At 33.8% G+C, this 27784-nt stretch overlaps 1 protein-coding gene across 3 annotated transcripts in view; it reads right to left on the reverse strand.

The window, feature by feature from the left end:
- The window catches only part of MAP2K4 (mitogen-activated protein kinase kinase 4), a 210196-nt gene that overhangs the window by 83428 nt on the left and 98984 nt on the right, over positions 1-27784 (reverse strand). For all 3 annotated transcript variants that reach the window (XM_074312045.1, XM_074312043.1, XM_074312044.1), the window contains exons 2-3: positions 25733-25829; positions 8049-8223 (exon numbers count right to left, since the gene is read on the reverse strand). In XM_074312045.1, the coding sequence (XP_074168146.1) occupies positions 8049-8223; positions 25733-25829 (272 nt within the window). The remainder of the gene's footprint in view (positions 1-8048; positions 8224-25732; positions 25830-27784) is intronic.

The following is a 27784-nucleotide window of genomic DNA, read 5'->3' on the forward strand; positions in this document are numbered from 1 at the left end:
CCCCCAATTTGATGAAGCTTATATTCTACTGGGGGAGGGAGGAAGAAATATGACATAAATAAAACAAGAAGAGGATAAACTGACATAGGAGAGAACATCAAAGAAGGCATTCCAGGCATGAGAAAGAAATACAGTGTTCACTGGCAGAATATGAATTATTGAATTTAGCGAGGTTGGTTAAAATAAAAAGTATAAAAAACAACCATGTGAGAATAGACCAAAAATAAAGTTTTAAGTCTGATTGTGAAGAGGCTTAAACACCAAGCTTAAGGATGTGCATTTAATCTTAGAAACAGGGAGCTACTAAAAGTTTGTTGTTTTATTTTTTTAAACACACACACACTTAAAAAAACAACTTTATAAGTGAAAGATGTAAAAGAAATAGGTAGACAGCAATTTCTCTGTAAAAATCCTATAGTTTTTAATGAACTCTGTGTCAACAATGGGATATGGCAATTTTTTTTAATTGCTATATACAGTTCTATATAGTATATATACATATATATATATATGTATTTGCCTTCTTGTTCTAAAGATGAGAACACTGAGACTTAAGATGTTAACTAACTTGCCTAGGACCCTATAGTTAATAAGTAACTGAAGCAGGATTTAACCAGGTCGTCCTAACTCCAAGTCCAGTACTCCACTACTACATGTTGCTACTTCCAATAAGCACAATGAAATTTTAAGGGCAGAAGAGACTATGGATAGTGAAAAATGGGTGGAAATGAATATGTGACAAATGATAGCATTGGAAAATATTTCCTCATCAGACAACAGAAATTTTAAATTATAGGGATAAGGAGAGCAGAAAACAGGAATTTAACAGCTATAGGATGAGGAGAAAAGAGAATTCATCTTATCTATGATGGAATAGAAGATCAGTTTCCACATTAAATGCTGGAAAGTTGGGTAGAGAAGAGGATGGTATGGAGGAAAGAAGGAATTTTGGTCAGTTATCTAGTCTAGTAAAAATGTACAGATATTGTTTGTTCCAAGACTAAACACAAACTGCCAGCTCAATATCCTTATCAAGGATGTCAGAGAATAAAGCACAACTGTATGATAACCCTTAAGTAGTACAACCTGCACCACTCTGCCATCCAATTACCAGCCTGTCAGAAAAATGGAGGTTACATGGAGCAAGGTCTCTCTCTTATATTTAACTTTAAAACTCAAATTTCAACAATGTCACTTACATCCCTATGTTACAATGTTGGCAAAAGGGATCTTTAATGCTAACTTTCTCCATGTACCTTGATTCCTCTCCCCTCCTTTCCCAAAAATCTGTCTTATTGGTCAATCCTCTTCTCCTTAATGTTTTTACTGTTGAATCAACCACTAATTGCTTCCCTTCTAGTTACACACAGGCTTAAATCTCTACCTTTACCATTCCCACAACAGGTTAACATCCTCAATCTCCCTTCCTTTCACAGGCAAATCTATACTCATTGCCTCTGCTTCTTTGCCTCCAACTTTCAATCACTTGAAATCTGGTTTTTGTTCCCAACACTGGAGTGAAACTTCTTTCCCACAAATCACCAATAAATTCTTTTGCCTCTTCTTAAATCTCTAAGATCTACTCTTTCATTCCACCTTAGCTAAACACAGGGTATATACATAAGTATAAACATGGTATACAAGGTATACACAGTCTATACACTTAATCTTGCCATAACATATATATGTTCTACTACTCTGGTTAAAAATTCCTTTATCTGGTCATAACCTATTATTACCAATGATTCACCACCTCTTTTTTGACCCTATTAAGAACTTCATTCCCTCCATTCCTCAGTACCCCAACTCTGCTTTCACTCTCCTTTCCAAACTCAACTCAATAGTTAGCCACTTTCACTCTATACTACCTTTCACTGAATTCTGTTAAGGACCATGCCTCAGTGAAGGGGCAGATCAATTCTCCAAGAGCCTCCACAGCTGTGGTTCATAACATCTGAAAGAGTTGCAAAGCAGCCTGTATTGACATAGGTGTTGCTTGTGGACTAGGAATGAAATAAATTGAGGGGCAAAGGGAAGAGGAGAGAGGTCAGAGAATGCAACTGCCTCTCAGTGGAGAGGTCAGAGAACCCAACTACCTCTCAGTCTCCTTGCATCATCATTATCCTCTCACATGAAGAGATCCATTCTACAGGTCTGAGTTAGACCTCCAGCAGCCACTGGCAGGTGGCTTCCGTATCACAACAGAATTCTTTTTCCCTCTATTCTAGCACCAGTTTTCTCTTACTAACTGTAACCTTGGATTATTCCCACCATCAGCTTGCTCCATTCATGATCACAAGCTGATGAACAAAGCTGGAAGAGAAAGGAAGGAAATAAGCATTGATTAAGCATCTACTATGTGCCACGCACTGTGATAAACACTTTACAAATATGATCTCATTAATCCTCACAACAACTCTTTAAGATAGATGCTCTAATTATCCCTTTTACAATTGAGAAAACTGAAGCAGACACAAGTTAAGTGATTTATGTAGGGTTGTACAGCTAGTGGCTGGAGCCAAATCTGAACTCAAGTCTTCCTGACTCCAAACTGCTTCGTCCATCCTCTGTCTCCTACCTGCTCCCCACAGTTATGCTGACTGGATCCATTATAAATTTGTTATTCAACCTCAAAAGCAGTCAGTCCTTTTCTTCCTCTCTTAATTGATTCCTTCTCTCTCTCCCTAAAGCACTTATCCAAAGATCATCTCCAGTAGTCCAGATTTAAGTCTAGCCACTGGACTCAGATAACCCTAGAGGAGAGTGAGGCAGATTACTTCAATTCACTTGCAAATCAAGACATTATTCTCCAGGTGTCAGTGGACCTCTTTGAGAATAAAAGACAAATGACAGAACCTATTCCAAAAGCTTCTCATTTCTGCTTAAACCTTAAAATTCTCCTCTGAATTTTCTGCCATCTGAACTGCTTTTAGGTTTCTTTGGAATTCTTTATCACACTCCAGAATTGTGTATCTTTTCATCCTCTTTGCTCCCACTTTTCAGCTTCCTTTTAATATTCCCTTCTCTCACATAAAAATTCCTTGAGGGTAGGGACTATTTATTTGTATTTTTATTCCTGGTGCTTAGCACAGTGGCTGGCTGGTTTTAAAATATTTATTGACTGACTGCTCCTCTCTTCCATCTCACTCATACCCCAATTAAAGTAAAGACCATTCTTATTTTACTGAAGGAAAAAGAGAAGAAAAAAAAAAAAAAAACTGAGGCCATTGGACATAAGCTCTCTTTACTCCCATTCTTTTCATTTCAAAAGCTTTTGACATGATTTCACATTCTTTTTTTCATTCCCCCCCCCCCAGTCTGACAAAAGGAGGCCCCCTTCTCTTTTGTTTGTAGTCATTCGCTTCAGAGTTTGTGTCTTGGAAATCTCTTTTCCTCTAACAGCTCTTTATTGTGGGAGTTCTTATGTAAATTCATTATTCCAAAATTGAAAATTTATGTTAGGATCCAACTTTGTGCTTTTCTAAAACAAATATCTGGGCCTTGTTTAGTTATGTGATGCATTCCTTGGGAACTAAATATTATGTTATTCAAGGATCTCAAAAGCAGTGCTAGCCCAGGGCCTGAAAGCTTTTATAAACACAAGAGAGTCTGATCTAAGACAAAATCTAATTACTATTCTTAGGACTGTAATGCTTTCTTCGGTTCTACCATCTTTGCTGCTTATTTTTTCTAGCCCAGTTTTTTCCCTGACCTTCAGGTTATCACTGATTCTTGGATATTTCAAACTATTTCTGAGACATTTAAAACTCAACACATCTAAAGTTGTCATTATTATCTTCTCCATTTCCCCTTACCCCCCAAAAAAACTTTCCTCTTTTAAACTTCTCTATATCTAGTGAAGGCAGATCTTCCTTCCAGTGTGATTAGCATTCATTTTTCTCACCATCCTTGTTAATTCCACACACTGTTGCCAAAACAATTTTCCTTAAATGTGGATCTGCCCATATGATACTTTACTCAACCAACTACAGTATTTATCTATTACCAAATATAAATTATTTTATTTACATTTTAAAACCCTACACAACATGACCCTAACTTACCTTTCCAGTTTCACTGGACATTATCTCTCTCCTGCATTGGGATTCAGACAATTTGGCCTTCTCTGTTCTCTACTTTCAATGCACCATCTTCTGTTTTCATGTTGTCACACTGTCAGTTCCCCATACCTGGAATGCATCTTTCTTACCTCTCACAAAGTCCCTCTCTTATATTAAAATAAAGCCCAGATGTCTCCTCTGTATGAACTCTCCCCAATCCTCTTCTTCTCAATGTACTTAAATCTGAAAGTATTTGACAATCTTTACATAAAAGTATATTCAAATACATACAAATAAACACATTTACATGTACATCATAAATAAGTATATAAGAATGTATATTCTAATATTTATGCTGTACATTATTATTAGATGTACTTGTCTCCCCCATTAAAATATAAACCCACTGTAAGTTAGATCATTCTTTGTTATTCTTTTTACTAGTAAACCTAATGCTTAGAACAGAAACTGATAAATAGGCATTTTATAAATGTTTATTTATTAATGCCCTTTCTCTTGCTGATTTCATCAATGCCCATGAGTTTAGTATCCTATCTCTGAAGAATACTCTTGAAGCTACAAACAAAATTTTCCTTAAATTCAAGCACTGCATCTTTAATTGCTTGCTGGCTATTTATATGACATTTACATGTTAAAACTTATCATATTCATTCATCTTCTTTACTCTTAAATCCTTGCCTCCTAACTTCCCTACTCTGCTGAGAATCACCATTGTTTCAGGCGCTATGGTTTAGAATCTAGGAACCACTCTTAAACTTTCACTTTCTCTCACTCACTATAGCCAAGTGCCTTATTGATTTCACTTTCATGAGATCTTTCCTATCTTCCTCCTCTATATTTAAACATAAAACCATAATTTAGTTCCTCAACATTGTTCATCTGGACTTGTTTGGACCCAATTAATCTTTTTTTAATCCAATCAATGCAAATATCAACTTGATATTCTTAAGGTACAGGTTTTACTTACTATGTCAACTCCCTTGGACTTCAGTCCAAGCTTCAGTAGCTCCCTATTGCCTACAAGAAAAAAATATAAACCTTTCTTTTGCATTTAAAGCACTTTATAATCTGACTCTACTCCACCTTAGCTTTTTAGCTTCTTCATGTTAACTCCCAATTCTACCTTCCACACATTCTTATGTTCTAGCCATACTGTTCAACTTGTTGCCCTTTACATAGCATTCCATCTCTCATGTCCATGCCTTTAAATAAGCTGTTCTCCATGCCTGGAATGCACTGCTTCCTCACTTTTTTTCTTGTGACTTGTATTTTCCTTAACAGCTCACTTCAAGTAACATCTTCCCTTTCTCAATTTCTCCAATTAAGCACTCCTGCCCTTAAATTTGTTTTATACAGGATATCTCAAGTCTTAGTGCTATTTTAAGCTATAAAGCCTTTTTATAACAATGTGTATCTTGTATCATAGTGATAGTACATAGTAGACACTATATAAATATTAGTTAAGAGAATGAGGATGATTCATATGTGTTCATGTTTATTTCTCCCCAGTAGAATGAAAGCTTTTTGAGGACAGAAATTGACAAGTTTTTATATTTGTATCCCAATGTCAGGCAGAAGTGATTGTGTGCCACATAACAAGTCCTTAAGATGAATCTTCTTGATTCCAGACCCAATATTCTATCCACCTAGTTGCCCAAATTACTTATCCATAGTCTCAATTCTTTTGGAAGGGAATAGAGTATTGTTACATCAACTAGAGAAACTAATGCCAAGAATATAAGTTGAAACTGTTCTTCTACATATAATAAGGGATGCATCTAAAAGACATTTAAAAATAACTTTGTTCCCATTTTTAATTTTTGGACTCATACTCATTGTAGCAAATTGTACATATGAATTGTAGCTAAAAGAGGGAAGAAATATTGAGTTATCTTCACCACTGCTATTATACTAAATCTATCTGAATACAAGAAGTTGGAAATGATTATATGGCAAGTCAGGTGATCATTATGATAGCACTGAATACAACTATCCAGCTGTATTCTGTTTCTATACAGATGATGTTCCAGCTACTTACAAGTCCCTGCAAAATGACCAGGAAGGAACTATCATCCCAAAATTATCTCCCCCAAAGCCTCTCAGACCCCTTTACTAACTCCTCTGCAATTAACCTTTAAAAGCTTATTTATTCATTGACTGAGTGATTAACTTAGCTATGTGGATATTTCAGAAGTAATAGGGCATACTACCACAGCTTTTCAAGCAGGAAATTAACATGGTCAGAAAGGTGATTTTAAAATCTTATGGCATCTGTGAGGGAAATTTAGCAGAGAGAGGAAAGATTAGAAGCATGATTAATTAAGAGGATATTGAATTGCTCCAAAAGAGGCAAAGAGATTGAAGTAGGGAGGTTGTTCTGCAAATGGAAAAAAGGAGATTAAAAATTATTGTAGAGGTAGAATCCTCAAGACTTTTTAACTAATAAAATGAAGGTTGGGATGAAGAGAGAGAAAATTAAAGAATGACTTCAGGGTGGTAAAACTGAATGACCAGGAAGAACAGTGGTGTCCTAAATATAAAAAGGGAAGCTCATTTGATATAAATTTATGACTCACCTTGCTTTCTACAAGTGTTACTTTTGCTCCAAAATGGAGTACTTTTTTTTAAACACATGTTCTTTCTACCTAAATTGTTTAGTAAAAATAGACATTTATTACTCTATACATTAAATAATATTGCTAGGCCCATAAAAGTACAGGAAGCAAAATCCACTTTTGCTCCCTAGCACACAGATGAAGCACAAATAAAATCTCAATTCTAAAATGAAATAAACAGCTATAAGTTCACTTTTAGCAAAAATGAAAATCCCTTTGAAATAATTGAAGCTGGTTCACATACATACCTAATAATCTCACTGAAAAAATGTCTCTTCTTCTCAAGTTAAGATGACTCATAGCATATATCTCAAGTAAATTAGCACACAATTCAAAATGTTCTTCTAGGGAATTATAAAATAGTTTCCCAGATTATTGTTGTTAATTTGTCTTTTTTAAATTTCACACATTCCCAGGAAATGCCAATAAATTATAAAGCTACAAGTGGACTTACTTCAGCATAGACTACTATACCTTCTGACCACTAACATCTAGTTACAATCAAGTGATAAACTGATATTTTCTCATTTAAATATCTTACTATACCTTCCACAATAATTACCTCATTTTGGCTTGTTTGTGGGGGGAAGTTTTCCAAATTAAATTCTCTAATTTCTTAAAAAGGAGAAGATCACCACTCAACTAAAAGTTTATATGAAACTCACCAAGTATTTTTAAGAAATCTATCAACAAAAATGTTTATTTTTGGCTGCAAAGGACCTTTATCATTATTTGTGGACATTGGGGACAGTGGGAGAAAGAGATGGTATATCACTCTCAAACTATGTAAAATGTGACATAATCATCAACTACATATATTAATATGACTCTAAAGGCCAAGTAATAGGATAGCCTTGAGGAAGTAAAATCTAGTCAGCATGGAACAGTTAAAGGCTTAAGCTATTAACAGCAAGATGAATTTTGTTCCAAAGACATTATTTCTGCTGTTAACTCTTGCCCTGCCTAACCTGTCCCTTCCATTCTTTTCTAGCCCTTAGTTTGGTTCAGTGCAGTTTTTCTCTCAAGAAATTACTATCATGGTCAATACCCACCCATGATAAGTGGTAATACCTTAAGTTTGACAAACACATTAAGAAATCCAACCAAAGTTGCATCATGTATAAGCATTTACACATGCAAGCAAATGTGACAAGACACCTGTCATATGTAAGCTCATCTGAGTCAAAATATTGCAAAACACCTTTGAGATAAACAGTTTGTTAGGTACTATATTTACAATAAATATATCCTTCACTTAGAATATAATTACAACAGAAACAGCATTATTGCCTCATCAAATTTCACCAGCTAATGGATTAAAGTACCAAAAGTAATTATGGGCATCACCTACTTTAACTGCCATTATTTGCCCACTTGGTTTGTGGACCATTTTGTTGACAGAACCATAAGCTCCTCGTCCAATTTCTCCAAGGTCTTTCAAGTCCTCTGCAGTGAAATCCCAGTGCTGTTCGGGGGAGATCTTCAGTTTTCCTGATGATTCAATGCTGTGTGTTCTCAGTCTCTCTCTGTTAAAATATTGGGAAGCAATTTTTCCACATTTTAAATAAGTTTTAACTTTTTCTTTTTGGTAGCACTGAATAAATGTGTGGGAAGGATTAGGTTTCTCAAAAACTACTAGAACATTCTGACCTCCAGGTTTTAAAAATGTGAATAAATTTTAAAAGACCTGTATTTATATTTACTTGTTGTTAACTGTCATGTCTCCTCTACTCAAGCACATAAAATTCTATTTCTGCTTCTAATAAAATTAATTCTGCAAGCTAGCTTGCACTTCCAATTACAGAGTTATTTTCTAACTTAATAAAGCTAAATCATCAAATACCTACAAAGATTTTCTGATCTGCAGAATCTCAGGAGATAGAAAATCTTCCTTGAAAGACCATTATTACCCCGCTATATAACCCTAGAGGTTCCATTTAATGCCAAGAAGAATGCACAAAATTCCCAAAAATATGCAACTGGCCCCTTCTTCATCAATTAATGAAGAGAATATATATAGAAAGTGAGCAAGTAGCCGGCAAAAAATAAGCAACAGGAGAGAGTCCTGTCGCTGCAATTTCTCATTAAGGGAAAAAAGCTGACTCGAAAATTCTAACCTAGAAATCAAAGGTAAATACAATTTTAAAAAGTGAACAATGCAACTATGTATTTGTAGAAAGAAAAAATTCATGAAAAATAATGTAATTATATGCACAAAAACATCCTTCTTTACCAAGTCAGTAGAACAACTTATATCAAAAACAAGGATATACTAATGGTCTTCTATCCAGTACTTAATTAATGGAAAAGTTTCCTTTTTGCTTCAAAGTTTTAAGAATGTTGGGGCAGCTAGGTGGCAAAATGGCTAGAGCACCAACCCTGAAGTCAAGAGGACTTGAGTTCAAATCTAATCTCAACAATTAATGCTTCCTAACTGTGTGACCCTAGGCAAGTCACTTAACCCCAACTGCCTCAGCAAAAATAAAAAAAGTTTTAAGAATGTTTTTACCTTACTGTAGTGAAGTTTTTCTTTTTTGGTCCCTACTTTATGTTCTTGGGATTTATAACTTTAAAACTATTGCTCTTAAGTCACATTCTAATATAATAACTATTTGACTTATTAGTAAGTACTTGGGTTGAAAGTTTTAATCTTGAAAGGCCAAAAAATAATAATAATAATAAAGTAAATCGGTGAGTACAGCAACATTTTGATTAATTAGCTCCCCAATGTCCATACATACCTTCTAGCACCTGGAACCCACAAAAAAATTCAAAAGTTACAATCAAAGGCTTGTGGAGGCTTTACACACAGAAATTCAAACATCAACACTCAAAAACTGCATAATGTGAAATGAAGACAAAAAGAAGAAACAAAGCAAGACACCTTGAAAGTTTTTATTTTTTATTAATTTCTAGAAGGATTAAACTAATTTGTTTACCTGCATCTCTCCCCCAGCCTCCAAAAAAAGTATTTTGTCTTTTTCCTTCCTATAGTCTTTCAACATAATTTGAGGTAACTCTCAATGAGAAATGTCCTTTACTAATAAAAGTTGGCAACTTCTCTGAAACTTCAGGTCTTGAGTACTTGCCCAGGAACACACAGCCAACATGAATCAGAAACAGGACTTGAATGAGACAGGTCTGCTGGCCTCCAAGCATAATCCAAACCATTCCTTTGAGCTCAGAGATTCTGTAATTCTGACATTTTAGCTTGTATTTCATGGCTAATGAGCCTATATTGCAAACTAAATTTCTTCCTACTTCAAAGTGACAAAGAAACCACTTTCAGAGTCAGAATGGCATAATGGAAAGAGAGGTGATCTGTCTTTCTTCTAGTCACTGACAAAAATGTTAAACACAAGTTTCAGGATACATTATACCCTTACTAAATGATCTTTATATGGCACAGCATATATGCTGTAATCTGGTCATTCAAATCAGTTGATAAATACATGCAAATAAAGTTAAGCCTTTCCATCTTGTCTACAAAAATAGAATACGTAAATTGATCCAACACTTTGCCAAAGACTAGGCCAACTTACCACAACAGAATTTCCTTTATTTTAACAATTAAAAAATGAAATCTGATTAGCATGGCCTGTTCCTAATCACTCCCTTTCATTTATTTAGGGATAGAAGGACAATTAGGGGATCATCTAAGTACAACAACATTCTTTAAATAAGACTAAAGAACAGAGAAGAATTGTTAAGGGACAGGTCAATTCTCCGAGAGCCTCCACAATTGTGAATCATAACATCTGAAAGAGTTGCAAGGCAGCCTTTGCTGACACAGGGCCCAGACTGGGAATGAGATAAATTGGAGACAGAGGGAAGAGGAGAGAGGTCAGAGAACAGCAACTGCCTCTCAGTCTCCTTGTATCATCCTCTCACAAGAGGAGATCCATTTTGGGTTGGATCTCCAGCAGCCCTGTTAGGTGGCTCCCGTATACACCAACAGTTCTCCCATGTATTCCAACAAAAAATTGCCCCCAGATGATATGCATTACCACAGTCACAAAAATGGCCAAGCTAGGTTTCAAGCCCAAGTCCCACAACTAGAAATTCAATGCTCTTTTTGCTATCCCACAGTGCTTTTTTAAACAATTTATGGTAAATACTAAAAATAATTTTCACTCTATTGTCAGTTATCATCAAGCAGCTAACCTTCTAAGATCCTCTTCACAATATAACTCATTAAGTCATATTTTATTGACCTCAGTTCTTTTCACAAATCTATGATCACCAACTAACAAACATTTACAAAGATATACTATGTATAATTGCTGTGCTCAGCACAAGGGGTGCAAAGATAAAAGTGAAACAGGGTGGCTACCTGGAAGAGAAGGCATTAATAGCTGGTGTTAAAGAGTATCCTGTAAGCTTAAGAGGAAGGGCAGTTAGTGAAAAAACTGAAAATGAATGGCTGTATGAGAAAGACAAAGTAGGACAATATAGCCACACTGCTGGGGTGTGTAAAGGATATGGAGGGACCAGAGTGAGAATAGTAGAATATGTTTAAGTACATACACATGTGTGTATACACACACAAACACACACGCACACACATACATTCTCCAAAAGATTATCCTAAGAGCAGTGTGTATGGTGAAAAGAGAACTGGCCTCACAGTCACAGAACTTCAAAATGTTCCACATTAGGTGACCCTAAATTATAACTCAGGAGAGATTCTGTGGCAAGTTATGAAAATCTGGAAGTCATCAGCATAGAGCCAATTAAAATCAAGAGTTGTTAAGACCACATAATGAAAGTATATGAAGAAAAATGTTCCCAGGACGTCATCTGGAGTAGTGTTCCTAATATATTTATAGAATCATGCCACTTGTGTATTCATTCCCATTAGCAGCTTTTTACTTATATCTTTTATAGAGTTTCTTTTTTTTTAAATTGGGAGTGGGGGGATAATTTTTTTAAATTTAAGTTATTTATAGTGTCTTTAAATAACTCAAATTTTTCCTAATCATCAAAATTGTTTCTTTTTTTCTTCAGGATTTCATTCTGAAGAAAAGTCTAACCTCGCCTGGGTTTACCTCCTTAAAGTATTTTTGAACATGAGATTTTACCTATTCTTTTTCAGAACTCTTTGAAATCTCCTCTCCTAAAATAAAAGGATAGCTTTCCTCTCCTTTACCACAAATTCAAAGATGGGAGTGATTACTTCCCACCAAGGCTTATGTCCTTGCCAAACTAGTAACTAGATCCTCCTGAGAATCGGTCCTGAAAAGGTTTCTCTATCTTCTAAAAAATGAAACTTTACTTAAGCAAAATATCAATTTTTTAAAATTAGCAGCTCTGCTTTACAAGAGAATATTCTATAATAAATTTGTCTACATAATTGACATCAACTTTACTACTCTATCTTGCTCTACTACCAAACTTTTCAATTGTTTCTCAGTTTTATTCTCTAGGTCTACTTTTTCTGGTATTGTGTTCTATATTCCAATGATATAATCCAAATCCATGTTCTAGTGAAGTGCCTCATTTCTATTAAGTCTCAATGACAACTGTGAGGTAAAATTTACTTCTCTGCATTAAGTTCACCTTTCATTTTTTTTTAAACATATACTGATCAGATGTAAAGACATTTTTGCTGATTCCTTTCTTAGATTTTGTTGTCCAAGAATAGTAGACAATTATATTGCTATTCTTTCTCAACAGTAGTTACTCTCTTTGAAACAGATATTGGTAGAGATGTACAAGCATCATTTCCAATTCTTTTTTGGAGTTAAAGCCATTTTGATTAGATTTATCTAAGCAAATACCTTCTTAGCAGCCTTTCTAGTTGTATTGCATCCTATAATTTTTATATTTTTATGTGACAGAAGAAAAATCAATTTCTACTCTCAGGATAGGAATTTCATAACAAGCTTTGCTTTTACTTTTTTTTTAAAATCAGCTAACAATCAGCATCAAGAAAGAAAATGTTACTTTTGCTCAGTTTCTTTCCCAAAATATCAAAAATTCAGCAGTATTTCCTACTTCCCTCTGGCACTATTAACTTCACTCATGTGAATCATTTCAAATAAACATTAGTCATCAGGTCAAGATAGTGCCAGAAAGGTTCTGTCTCACCCTAGACACATAATCAGAAATAGAGAAGATTTCTCTATTGTTATTATTATCTCTATAGGAATAGTAAGGAGGCAACAACCATCCTTATTTCTTATTCCATGAATTTTTTAGTAGATGATCTGTCCTTATAAAACCTAAAGATTCAGACCATCATTTCTTAGAGGACAAGCAGCTGCTTCTTTTCCAGAGTTCAAATAACTTACTTCTTTTTATTTTGGGAGGATGGGGACAGGAGCTCTGTCATTTAGTTTTATCTATTAACTCATCTTTCCTCCCTTTTTCCTTTATGTGATATTCTTCCATTCTCCAAACTCCTAAATCAGTATTATCTTTTACCTATCTAGGTTCTTTTCTTTTGTTTTTGTACTGAATCCCTTTTTTTCCACTTTAAAATAAAAAATTATTGCAAAGTAGTCCTTCAGTTCTACTTACTCCCTTTTATGGGAGATAAGTTTGAACTTTGAGCATAATGCCTTGGCAAAAACAGAAAGAAAAACACAGCACATTCTATGTAGGTCATGGCAAAATTTCTCTATGTTCTCCATACTTTCTAAAGGGAAAATTCTTTGGTGTCTCCTGACTTATCATGCCATTAGTATCTTGATAGACAGACTCAACTTGATTTCTTCTGTCCTGATACAGCATTCTCAAATTTTTATCCTTTTTGTGGCAGTACTATTCATTTTTCTCCTTAAGTCTTTTCTTCCTCCTTCAGCTCAAGTCTAGGGCAACAAAAATGTATATAGTAGGCACAAGCAAGCCTACTACACACAGTATACACATACATAAAAAGTAACTGAAGAAATGGAGTAAAGGATCAGGGATATGCATGATCAAAAAAGAAGACAGTATGAACACATATTAGGAGTGAGGAACAGCAGGTAATAACTTCAGCAATTTCCTAATATCTTTCTACATCATAAGAAATTCATACAAGAATAAATATCTTGGGTGGATACACTGAGATGAAAATAATGGAAGGACAATGTCAAACAAGCTGGGACTTGCATGAGTGAGTTTTGATCATCATCACTGGAGAGAAGATACAGAATGTTAAGATTGCAGGTCCGTTTAAGTATTATGAATTATTTGAAAAATTTTTGTCTTCAAACAATTATTTAAAAACTAAAGCTTTACATATTTTAGATAAAGAATATGTCAATTTAAAGGGATAAGAACTAAATTTAGCATTAAAATTTTTTTTGGAAAAGTGTGAATTTTAACTAAATGATACACTGCTGAATTTTTCCCCAAAACAAAATCAGCTTCAAAAACTCTGAGAAAATCATGTCAAATCTTATAAAATAAAATACAGACTTCCTGGGCCCAGACACTGAGATTCTTTTCATTATGTATACATTTTTTTTCCCTTATAACATAGCATAAATATTTAGTATACACTAACCATGGAGAAATCTAAAGATTCACTTTAAACGCTGCTATTCTTAACAGTATTATTTCCTTTTATATCAGGTTGTTAATTAGTCATATAACATGTTCCCTAAAATACTCAAATAAGCATATCACCTGCAATATGCTTTTGTCATAAATTAATTGTCACAATCTTTCATCCCATCTTTCTGTGATGGAGATGAGTCTGAACTTTTTTCACTTTTCAGGAATTTTTCCAGATTTTTATCTGTGCTTAGTTTTAACTAAGACCACGACAACTAATCAATCATTTCCTAGTAAATAAAAGGAGAAGAAATGTCAAATTTTATAGTCTTCGACTAAAAGATCACCGAAGACAGCAACTACAGCCATAAAATTAAAAGGTGCTTGCTTTTTGGAAGAAAAGTTATGGCAAAAAGAAACTGGAAGCTGAATAGATGCCCAGCAATTGGAAAATGGCTGAATATGAATATGAATATGAGTATGAATATGAGAATTATGGTATATGAGTGCTATGGAATATTATTATTTTGTAAGAAATATTCAGCAGGATGATTTTGGAGAGGCCTGGAGAGACCAATGAACTGATGATAAGTGAAGTGAGCAGAACTAGCAGATCATTGTACACTACAAGATTATTATAAAATGATCAATTCTGATGGACATGGCTCTCTTCAACAATGATATGATTCAAACCAGTTCCAATTGTTCAGTGATGAAGAGAGCCATCAACACCCAGAGAGAGGACTGTGGGAACTGAATGTAGTTCACAACATAGCATTTTCACTCTTTTTGCGTTGCTTGCATTTTATTTTGCTTATGTTTTTTTACTGGTTTGATTGATTTTTCTTGTGCAGCACAATAATTGTATGCATACATTAGATTTAACATATATTTTTACCAAGTTTACCATATCTTAGACTACTTGCCATTTAGGGGAGGGCATGAACAAAGAGAGGGAAAATTGGAACACAAGGTTTTGCAAGAGCTTATGCTGAAGAATTGTCCACACATATGTTTTGAAAAATAAAAAGCTTTAATTAAAAAAAAAAAAGTCATGGCAAAGCTGGATAGCATGCTAAGAAGCAGAAACATCACCTTGCCAACAAAGGTCCATGTGGTCAAAGATATGGTTGTTCTAGGAGCAATGTACAGCTGTAAAATTTAGACTATTAAGAAAAGCTGAGCACTGCAGAAATGACATTTTTGAATTGTGATCCTGGAGAAGGCTTTTGAGAGTCTCTTGGACAGCAAGATCAAATCAATCAATACTTGCAGAAATTAAATACTCACTGGAAAGATAAATACTGAAGGTGCAGGTTAAATACTTTAACCACATAATGAGAAGACAGGATTCATTGGAAAAGATCCTGATTTTGGAAAGATGGAAGGCAAAAGGAGACACCAGAGAACAGGATGGAAATGTCATGGAAATGACAGTCATAAAGTTGGACAAACTTCAGGAGATAATGGAGGACAGAACAGCCTAATGTGTAATGATGTGCTAGTTGGACAGTCAGAGAGGAGAATCAGTGTATTTATTCAAATATAGTTGCCAATGGTCAACAGATCATTGTGTAATACTGTTACTACTATTTATCTAGCAATTGCAAAACCTCAATCTTGTATTCAACATTTTCAAATTAGTAAAACAACTGGTATCACAATATCAAACCAGATCAAAAATTTTCCTTGCAAAATAACAATTCTTGACTGGTGCATTTAGAGCTCAACAAAGTGTGGAGAAGAGTTGATGAAGGCTAAATGGACCAGCATACCATGAGGAAGCCATGGAGATCAAATTCAAGTATAAGAATAAGACAACTGCTACATGGCCATAAAATGCAACGTTCTTTGATTGTAGATTATGGGATTTGTACACACCTAATTCTAATAGACTTGGCTTTTTTCAACAATGAGGTGATTCAAGGCAATTCCAATGAGAGTTGTGATGGAAAGAGCCATCCATAACCAGAAATTCTACAGAGACTGAATGTGGATGAAAGCATAGTATTTTATCTTTTTGCTACTGCTGTTTGTTTACTTGTTTTTTTCTTTTATTTTCTTTTTTTCCCCCTTTGATCTGATTTTTCTTGTACAACATGGGAATGTAGTTAGGAAACGCACATGTTAAATCTATATTAGATTGCCTACTATCTGAGGAGAGAGGGAAAGAGGAGAACAAAAATTTGGAACACATGAATTAGGAAAAACTAAAAAAAAAAAATACTTTTCATCAGAAAAAAGAAGAATATAGTAGTGCTTTGAGGAGCTACTTAATTATAAATTCAAACTTCAACAAGAAGAATGACTTCATTATCAGACAAACTTTTGCTAGGTCCTTCTGTAGACTTTTACTACACCTAATATTCAGTTCAAAGGACTAAAAATGTCAAAAATCATTTTGAAGATTACTATCAGAATGATTGGTTTTTGTAACTGAATTGCTTGATGAATTTGACTTGATGGCTACTTCTTCATGTAATAATTTAAGAATTTACCAAATCAGTTTTAAAAGAGCAAGGTACATGATAATTTGGAAAATATAAGCAGTTTTTAAAATTCTGTCATGAAATATCGCTAAGAAAAAAAACAAAAACCTAAAATTATATATCAACTGCCTTTTTCAGAAGTAACAGTTAATATTGTACTTAGCTCTCCTCAGTAATACAATGACCCAAGACAATTTCAAAAACCTCAATGGAAAATGCTATTCACATTCAGAGAAAGAACTGTTAGGAGTCTGAATGCACACTGAAACTACTACTTTCCACTAGCCCTGAAATCAGGAGGATCTGGTTCAAATATGGTCTTAGACACTTACTTCCTAGCTATGTGACCTTGAGCAAATCACTTAACCCCAACTGCCTCAGCAAAAAACAAAAAGAAAAGAAACTACTACTTTCACATTAAAAAAAAAAAAGTTGTTCTGTTTCTTCCTTCATGATACGAATAATGTAGAAATGTTTTACATGAAAATATTAATAAAAAATCTTTACATGTAATTGGAAAAAATAAATTACTATTTAAAAAGTAACAGTTAAATGTAAGAACAATTTTATCACAGTATCAAAGGAATGATGTCTGAGAAACGGTCATCAGATTTGGCAATAAAGAAATTATTGATGACTTTGGATAAAATACAAAGTTTAGAAGAGGTTGAGAGGAGAGAAAGCTGAAGCAATGATAATAGCTTTTTCAAAAACAAGATAGTGTAAAAATACAAAGTGTTTCAAAAGTCTTAGTGGATAAAATGCTGGACCTGATGTCAGGAAAATGTGGTCTCAATACTTACTACCTATGTGGCTCATAGTAGGTGCTATATAAATGCTTACTCATATCCTCTTTTCCTCTGATATCCTCCTTTTGATAGCCCAGATTTCTCAGTTAGGCAAACAAATATTTAGTACCTGATAGAGAAGAAAGATCCCAAAAAAAAAAAAAAAAAAAAAAAAAAAGCATCCTCTACCCTTTGGAGACAAAGTATACAAAAAAGTAACTGAATTCAAAGTTTCAAAATACTAAACATTTATTTACTTAAGTAACAAGTTCTCACAAAATTGGTATCAGCTACTGTTAAAAAAAATTTGTATTCATTATTTCCTGAAAAATCTAATTCCATTGATTTAATGAAAATCATTGTTGATAAAATGTCAGCCTACTTATGCTCCTTCATTGATTCTACTGTATGACTAGAAAGAAAGATCATTTCATGGCACATTTGATAACATCAACTGAACTACCCATGATTGAGTATTAGCAAAAAGACTTAACACTTATGGGCACGAGACTTAGACATAAAAAGAAAGTAATATCATCAACAAATTAGGAAAGCAATTATCTTTCAGACCTAAGAATAGTAAAAGAGTTCATGACCAAAGGACAGATAGGATCACAGAAAATAAAATAGAAAATTCTAGAATTTATAAGACCATGAATATAAAATTACAAGAGAAGCAGATAACTGGAGAGAATCTTTGTATTACATATGTCTAATAAAGGTCTTATTTCCACAAAGAGAGATGTGAATTATTGAACCAATTCAAAAGTATAATAAAATCCATTCCTCAAATGATCAAACAGGAAGTTTTCTAAGGGAGAAATCCAAGCTATCAAAAACCATATAAAAGAAAAGACAGGAATAAGCATTTATATAGCACCTACTATATGCCAGAAATGATAATAAGAACCTTACAAATGTTATTTCCTCACAACTCTATGAAGAGATAGTGTTGTCATCCTCATTTTGTAGTTGAGGAAAAAGAGCCAAACCAATATTAAGTGACTTGCCCAGGGCCATACAGCTAGAAAGCATTGTGTCTGAAATTGGATTTGAATTCAGGTCCTCCTGACTTCTATTCACTGCACCATCTAGGTGTCCACTATGCATACTTTTGATTGAGAGATATCACAAGTGGGCCTATACCTCAAAGGAAAAAGATCCAAATGTAGAAAAAAATGTAATAACAGACCTTCTGTGATGGAAAAGAACAGGAAACGGGTTCCCATCAATAGGGAAAAGCAGAGCAAAGTACAGCTTGAAAGTAATAGATTTTGTATGTAAAAATAGATATTTTACTATAAGAAATGATGAAGGGGGCAGTTTCAGAGAGATAACTTGCACGACACAGAGAAAAGTGAGCCAAACCAGGAAAACATCTGATACAATAATAATATTGTAAAACAAACAACTTTGAAAAATTTAAGTAGGAAGATCAATGTAATAAACAAGTATTCCAGAGGATGTATGGAAAAAACCAGCATACTACTTACCTCTTGATGGGGTAAGTAAATTCAGGAGTATAGAATGAGAAATTTTTTTTGGACATGGCCAATGTGGAAGTTTGTTTTACTTGATTATTATATGTTACATTTTCCTTTTTTCCTCAAATGGGGGAAATGGAAGAAAAAGAAAGCAGGTTTTATGAATTGGGAAAAATTAAATTGATAACAGAATTGAAAACACTATAACTACAATGATTAATCTTTATTTTAAAGGACCAGTGATGCAACAGATTTCCCTCTTTTTGGGAGAGATTTGATGGAATACAAATGAAGAAAATAGAATACTTTGACACAGCAATTGTACCATTTGTTTTTGATTAACTAGACACTTTATTTTTATAGAGAAGTTGAAAAGGGAAAGCAATGTTGAGCAATGAACCTGGCATAAAAAGCAACAAAATCAGTTGAGAAAAATTATTATTTCTCTCTTAAATTCAGTAACTATTATTATGATAAAAGTTTTTCTTTTTCCAGTAATCAGTCTCTGCAGATTATTCAAACAGCCTTTGAAAGTCAGGATTGATAATAAGATGAAATTTTGTGCAAGATACAACCAATTGGGAAAACTTAGATCTAATCAAAAGGTAAAGAAATTCTAGTCTAAAGAAAGTGGTGAATTCCAGTTCTTTGATAGTGGAAGAAGATTCCTTCTCACACAAACACAACTTTTATCTAAACTAGACAGGAGGCAGTCTGGTATGGTTAGTATTTGTCCAACATTGTCTACTTCATTCCCTTGTCCCTTTATTCTTTAAAAATCTTTCCCTTCCAATTGTAGTATATGAAGGTTATGGAATATTATTGCTCTGTAAGAAATGACCAACAGGATGAATACAGAGAGGCTTGGAGAGACTTAAATCAACTGTTGCTGAGTGAAATGAGCAGAACCAGAAGATCACTATCCACTTCAACAACAATACTGTATGAGGGTGTATTCTGATGGAAGTGGAAATCTTCAACATAAAGAAGATCCAACTCACTTCCAGTTGATCAATGATGGACAGAAATAACTATACCCAGAGAAGGAACACTGGGAAGCGAATGTAAATTGTTAGCACTACTGTCTATCTACCCAGGTTACCTTCGGAAGCTAATAATTAATGTGCAACAAGAAAATGGTATTTACACACACATATATTGTATATAGGTTATATTGTAACACATGTAAAATGTATGGGATTACCTGCCATCGGGGGGAGGGAGTGGAGGGAGGGAGGGGATAATTTGGAAAAATGAATAAAAAAATAAAAAAAGAAAGAAAAAAGTCCATTTGATTAATCCATTTATGCTAACTATTGTCCTCTCTTTCCTACCTTGAGACCAAATTCCTTAAGAAAGCTGTATACAATGGATGCCTCCATGTCCTTTCTCCTCAGTCTCCTCTTAATTCTCTATTGTATAATTTCTTAGTTCTCAATTAAAATCCTACTTCTACAAAAAGCTTTTCCTAAAGCCTTAATTTTAGTGATACTTTGTATCATAAACTTTGTAGATATATGATCTTAGGTAAGCTGTTCTAGACTCTTTGATTCTGTTTCTCCATCAATAAAATAGGGATCTACTTATCTCATAGAAATGTTTTAAGAAAATTGTCAATCTTCAAGTGTTCAAAAATCTTAATTATCATATCATTATTACTACCTGTAATTTGAGCCTAAGAATCATTCTTTTAAATGTTCTAAATGACAGTAAAATAAATTTAAGTGTGGATTTAATTTTTTTTTAAAGTTTTATAACAAAGCACAAATGTAGAGTCAACATAACAGTGGAATAGCAATTATGCAGACAAGATTCTTAACCTGAAGTTGGTAAGCTAGTTTTATAAATATTTTGATGAAATTATTTCAACATAATTGCTTTCCTTTGTAATCTTATCTGTTACTTTATTGTATGCTTTTAAAAACACTATTCTGAGCAGTGTCCCAAGACATCATCAGACTGCCAAAGAGGTCCATGATACAAAAAAAGATTAAAAATTCCTAAAGAATCTTAAGAATCTAGTCTGCTCATTCTATCAAGGAGGAAATAAGTAGATATACTAAAAAGATAAGCAACATGCCAAAGGTATAAAAGTCATAATCCTCAAATGTGAGACCTCCTACAAGACAATCTCTCTGGACCTTATTCTTCTCATTCATAAAATGAGATATGCATTGAGATAGAGATGAGGAAGGAGAGAATTCCAGGCACAGGAGACAGCCAGAGAAATTGTAGAGGTATTAATGTGACAGCCTGATCTCTGATATTATTTTTGTTTGATTTGTTTTGTTTGATTTATTTTTGTTTTCTCCCTTCCCTCCCATAGTTGTAATTGTAGAGATCAAAGCCCTAATCATCATCCACAGACCTGCTTCTTCTAAACCAAATCCTCTGTATGGAATCAAAATAGGAATAGACTCTCAAAGAGGGATGGATAAGAAAGGCACACATTCGCTATATGTCATGAGTTCCTACCCCCTTTCTATTCCAGAAAGTTTCTGAACCAGGTTGCCATCATAAGGGTCTATGTCAATTATTTATCACCTAGACATAGTTCAGCAAATTACTCAAATTTGAGGCCTTCTCATAAAGGATGCTGAGCAGAAACTAGTTGGCAAAGCCCACTTTGTAGCTAGAATCAGGAAAATAACTAGTACTTACATAGAACTTTTCCATTTGCCAAGCATTTTATATTTATCATATGATTTCTTGCAATATAGATACTATCATCCCTATTTTATAGATGAGCAAAATGAGGTTTAAAAAAGTTAAATGACTTGCCCAAGATCATGATGCTGATGATCATGATTCAAATTCAATTCTTCCTGATTCAATAACAGAAGTGAGATAATTATGTGCTATTGCTACAGATGTCCTGGGTTTTTGTTGTTGTTGTTGTTCTTTATATAACTCATTTAACTCTATAAATGCAGATCCTTCACATGATCATTTTTAGAACTTCTAAAGATGAGATAAGTCCATAGAGAGGTACAATTACATACTTATGTTGTGTACTTCAATTTTCCAACAACTCATCTTTGAACAGATACAAATACATAGTATATTTTGCAAAGAACTTTAACAGTCAAGGGTCATTACTCCTTGAATATTATTTTTTAAATTAATTCCTCCTTTTTCGAGCTGGGTACCACTGACTCTTAAGCTGACCAAAGTTAAGAATGTAAAAAAAATTTTCATGGTCTTGATTCAAGTATTTTGGGAGTTAATAAGTTGCAAAACCTATGAAAAATACAAGATCCCAATACAGAGCCATATGAATGTACCTTGGATAAGTCAAGCAAACAGTCTTGGTCTGTTTCCTTATATACAAAATGAAACAGATGGATGGTAATGGTCCCTTTCAAACTATAAATCTAAAATCTCAGACAAAAAATAAAATCCTGTGTTACAATTTGGTAAGAATAAAATGGATATTTTCTCCTTGTATGGAATACTATTTAATTAGAAATATATGGCTCCCTATTTCAAGAGATCATGAGTGACTTTCCAGTCACATCTGATTGGATTTACTAAAACAGCAAGTTCACAAGAGTGCCATACTTACCAACAATCAGATCCTCAAGACAAAGAGTGATAGTAACCAAAAGAAGAAAATGCTTAAAATAACATGCCTATGAATACAATATAGTAGAAAAAATACTAAACATGGATTCAAATTGGTCTAAATTTGAATTATAATAACATGTCAATTAAACCTCTGAGCCTAAGTTTTCTTAAAACTGGAATAATAATAATCCTCAAATAATTTAGGATTCAAGATTATTTTGGTGAGTTTGCAAACCTACATAAGAGTGAGTTGTTACTATTTAGGAAACAGTGTATCACTAGAATATATGGGCAGAGCTTTCCTGACATCAAGAACAACAATGATTTCAGGAATTGTTAATATGGTTCTAGGAAGCCTAGAAACTCCTTAATTAAAGAATAAAGAAAATACTCCAACATCTAAGAAAATTCATTTACAATGGTGTTCCCCATTGTTCCTGCTTTGTTTGATTCCCTGGAGAAAACAACAAAATTAAGCTTTCTGCTCTTTACAATTCATCAGTATTACTTCTGTTGTCAATTTATCACAATACAACAAATCAAGTTACATATCCTGTATGAAAATTCATATTAATGCTGTTTTGTTAATTGTGTTGAATTTAACAGAAAAAATAAAAAGAAAATAGTAGAAAGACAAATGAGCAATTCCTTAATCATTAAGCAATTGATTTGTTTTAATAAAAATGAGTATCACATTTATAATGATGGCATTTGAATGATAGTAGAGATTTGTAAAGTTCATGTATATGTATAAATTGGATTTTAATGAAAGAAGTAGGGCAGATGGTAATATTTAAAGAACATTCCTTAGTTTTTTTTCTATACAAATTTCAGATGAGATGAATATCTTCATTTTGATAGCCTATATAAGAGTTTCCATGCTTTGATATAACCTGTTACTAGAAGCTAAAATCTAATTAAAATGATTAGGATCTCTAAATGTTTTATTATTCAGCAAAGGTACACAACATGGAATATTATGATAGCTACCCATCTAAGAACCAAAAGAAAATTTCCAAAACAACAGAGAAAATTTGCCCTTAATTCTGTAATCTGTATTTGTGAAAGGAATTTCCCACAATAATGAAATTACAAATCCTTTACAAATGAAATGAAATTAAAATATTTATTGTGATCTTCATAACAGATGAAGTGAAAGTGTTTAAGATTTTTAAGTTTCTGTAAAACTCTAAAGAAAAAAATTTCCTTCTGCTCAACATATCTTCCTTAGCAATAACTTGATATTGTCTTGATGATGGAGTAAGCACCACAGGTTTTAAAATACTAAAATCTTAGTAAATAATGTAGTATATTCCTTTTGTCAGTACATTTATATATTAAAAGAGATTTCTTGGATCCTACTGTATTTTTGGTTTTTACCATGACACTTTTTATTTGCTTACAATTACTGAAGTAATTCTCATGGTCATGAGAAAACTCTAAAGTTCCTACATTCTTATACTGGATCCATTCCTATAATTAAACTCACTCTGAAAACTTAATACTCTTTCAGGTAAACATTCACTTAAGTTATGGGACTCCTGCCCAGTCTACCACCCTCTATCCCAAGAAGGAAGAAAGGGAGCCAGCCATGGGCACTTAACTCCTTAATTTATGCCAACTTGTATAGGGTGTTCAGGATAGGGATAAGATAAAGATAATGGAGAGAAACAAGTTGATGAAAACTGCTATCACAGAAAAAGGAAAGGATAGGAAAAAAAGGGAAGAAAAAACACACTGGCAACAAATTGTGAGTAAGGAATAAGATTCAAAGAAAGTAGAAACTAATACAAGGAAGAAAAACAACTCATAAAGCCTTTGTAAAGATAGATAGAAATCCAATCCTAACAACATCAACATTTGATATTTTTTAATTTTTGTAATATAAATTTCATTAAACAAATATTTACTGTCTACTATACATTATTTATTCATAGCATTCAAAGACACTAAATACAGTCATCTTTGGTACATTAGCATAATTATCTGTGTAGTAGCTCTCTGAGGGGCAAGCAGAGTGCCTAGGATGATATAATCCCAAGAGGCATATTTTGCAAATAAAATCTATTTAGTAATATCATGTCATATATACAGACAAAAATATTAGCACACATTTCATCTAATAATGAATTAATTTTATAAGTCAACTATGTAGCAAAGAAATCCAACATCTTGCTAAGGATTAAATAAGAAACTTTCTTTAAAAAACAGATTAAAATGAAGTCATTAAAATGAAGTACATTAGCTCAATAACAGATTTTTAATAAAATGCTACAGAACTATATATATATATATATATATATATATATATATATATATATATATATATATATATATATATACATATACATATATACACATTGAATACCAACAGTTATGTGGATATGGCTTCATTTTAGTATTAGTCACATGAGAAAAAGGAATCTTAAAAGGAAGTTAGCTTACCTTACAAAACATGAGGGCTAAATAGGCTATCAAAGGAGAGCCAGAAGAGAGAAGAATTTGTGGAGAGCTATGGATAACTTACTCTGTATATGACTCTGAATATAAATAATAGACCTTATTTGAGGTTCAGAAATTAGAAAGTAATACAAGTCACTGGTAGGAACAAACAAATTGTCTTTAATCTTTCTGTTTGTTTTCCCCATTTAAATTTATGAAAATAAATCTTCAAAATACTACAGTATTATGAGTACATGATTCACATAAGATGACTCCTGGCTTCAAAAATCTTTGCTATATAATGTAGAGATCCAGAACTCTGGAGAAGTATACTTGAAACAAAGTGTTAATTCAGTGGAATTGATGAGATCATGGTTCTCTAGTTCACATATATATTTAGTACGTAGCATGGTGATGTAATGGTTCTCTAAGTTCAACATAATCAAGTTGCTATAATGATGTAATAACAATAAGGTATATAAGGGCTAACAAGGACTGGAAGACAGACATTCCATCTCCCACCATCCTGGTGGCTCTCCTGCCTCCTGCATTCCTCCACTACGACCAACCAAAACCTATCTGAAAGTCCCCCAGAAAGCTAGCCTGGCCCCAGGCGGAGGAGACAGACTATGAAGGAGATAATAAAGACTTTGGACTTTATTCCTGACTATTCTCAGGGTGATTATTTTGATGATACCAAGGCCCATTTGGAGGACCTCCAGAAAGCTAGCCAGAATATTACAATATAATTTCAAAATCCTGCTTCGAAACTATACTCACATGTGTGGGTTCTGGACTCCTGAAGGATTCAGGGTAAAGCGTGCTGTAGATTTGAAAGGTGGATTTGCAAAATTCAGCTTCAGTGCTTTGCGTTTACCTGGAAAATGCAAATAAAAAATAAAATTAAGTACCACAAATAAGGATGGATTATTTATAGAGCAAGAGATATGCAAAGGCTCAGGATGACAGAAAAAAACACTGGGGTGAGAAGAGGGATGGTTAGTCCAATGAAGAGCCTATGATTTTTTGTTTTGTTCTCTTTTGATTTTGTTCCAAATTCTTCCATCCCCATTGAAAATGCAAGAAAAAGAAACCTTATAATAACATTTATACTTATTCAAGAGGAAGAGAGGGTTGCTGTAATATCAGGGAGGCAATGCCCTTACATACAAGTGAGAGGATTTAAGTGAGAGAGGGATATACAAAGTCACCTGGAACTGGTTGGTTTTTACTTTCCTTCATTCCCAAAGTCAAGTTATAGTGTATCCAACTGTGGCTGATCAAGCCAAGATGAGCTTGGAATGTTCTGCCAAAGATCAGACACAAATAGTCCACATGAACATTTGGGCTGGTTTCTCTAATTTTGTACATCATGCATTTCTTTTGGCTAATAGAACACAGCACCTTCTCGGATGACATGCCACACTGAGTAGTCAGTGTCTCCTATGTCATACAACTGATTCTAAATTTTTAAGAAAGACCTTAAGAGTGTTCACAAAAACCTTCTGAGTGCTTGCCCTGTGTGAATTCTCCATAAAATAATCTTTTTGTCAAGCATACACTTGGCATCCAGTGGAGTTGCACTCTCTGCAATAGAGCTGTAATGCTTGACAGTTTAATTTGAGAAAGGACCTCAGTATCTGGTATCTTATGCTGCTAGATGATCTTCAGAGTCTTCTTAAAACAATTCAAATGTAAGCAATACAGTTTCCTGGTGTAGTGCTGGTAAAATGTCCAAGTTTCACAAACTACCAAGTTGCAGGTCTACAGACCTGTTGTGGTAACCTCATTATTGTATGTTTGTGAAACCTGGACAGTTATCAGTGTCATATCAGGAAATTAAATAATTTCCATCTGGGTCCAGTGGGAGACCTTAGCTTTGAGTCAGAGTGATTAGGATTTAAGGCGTGGTCCTTAAGAAAGAAATCTAGCCCCAGACCACAAGGTAACTTAGAAGTTTTCAACAAATTTTCTTTGGACAGTGTATGATACCCAAAGTGGACAGAGGGAAGGGAAAGAAGAAAGAAAAGAAAGGAAGGTAGGGGCAGAAGGAGTCAAGGAGGAAAGAACTTCAATATTCTGAAGCCAACAGTTCTCTATCTAGACAGTGATAGAATGTTTCAACATCAGTTCTTTAAAATTATGGTTGCTCAGAGTTCCTAAGTCTTTCAGAGTTGACTGCTTTCACAATATTGTTGTCACTGTATAATTTGTTCACTTTACTTTTGCATCAATTCATAACTGTCTTCCCAGATTTTCCTCAAACCATCATCTTCATCATTTCTTACAGCACAATATTTGTACACCATAATTTGTTCAGCTTTTCCCCAATTGATGGGCAACCCTGTACTCCAAAGCTTTGCCACCACAAAAAGAACTCCTATTAAACATTGTTATAAATATGGATCTTTGCATCCCTCTTTGAACTCTTTGGCAGGCAGACCTATGAGTAGTGTAGAAGCTGGGGAGGAGACCTCAAAAGTCTGGGGTCATAGACCTGAGTCCACAGGTGTCTCAAAAGAATTTTGGGGCTTGAATTCATCTCCTTAGTCAAGGAGCAAAGTTTATTGTAATTATAAGGCCATTATAAGTAGACTGAATTCTAAGAGACTCAGCAGAGAAACTGAAGAAATAAGGTACTTTTATCCAGCTTTCTATTATTGACATGCTAATTCTAGGCTCAGGAGTGGTTTCCAGAATTTGGTTTTTGCAGAAAAGATTATCACTATTATCTCAGGAGTTTGGTCCCTGGGACTATCCTGAAGCCAGAAGCTTATCTGACAACAAAGAAGTGAAGAGTGGTCAATTTAGAATCCAGTGGCACTGGAACTG

This window comes from Sminthopsis crassicaudata, chromosome 4, assembly GCF_048593235.1.
Source record: "Sminthopsis crassicaudata isolate SCR6 chromosome 4, ASM4859323v1, whole genome shotgun sequence".
NCBI lineage: Eukaryota > Metazoa > Chordata > Mammalia > Dasyuromorphia > Dasyuridae > Sminthopsis > Sminthopsis crassicaudata.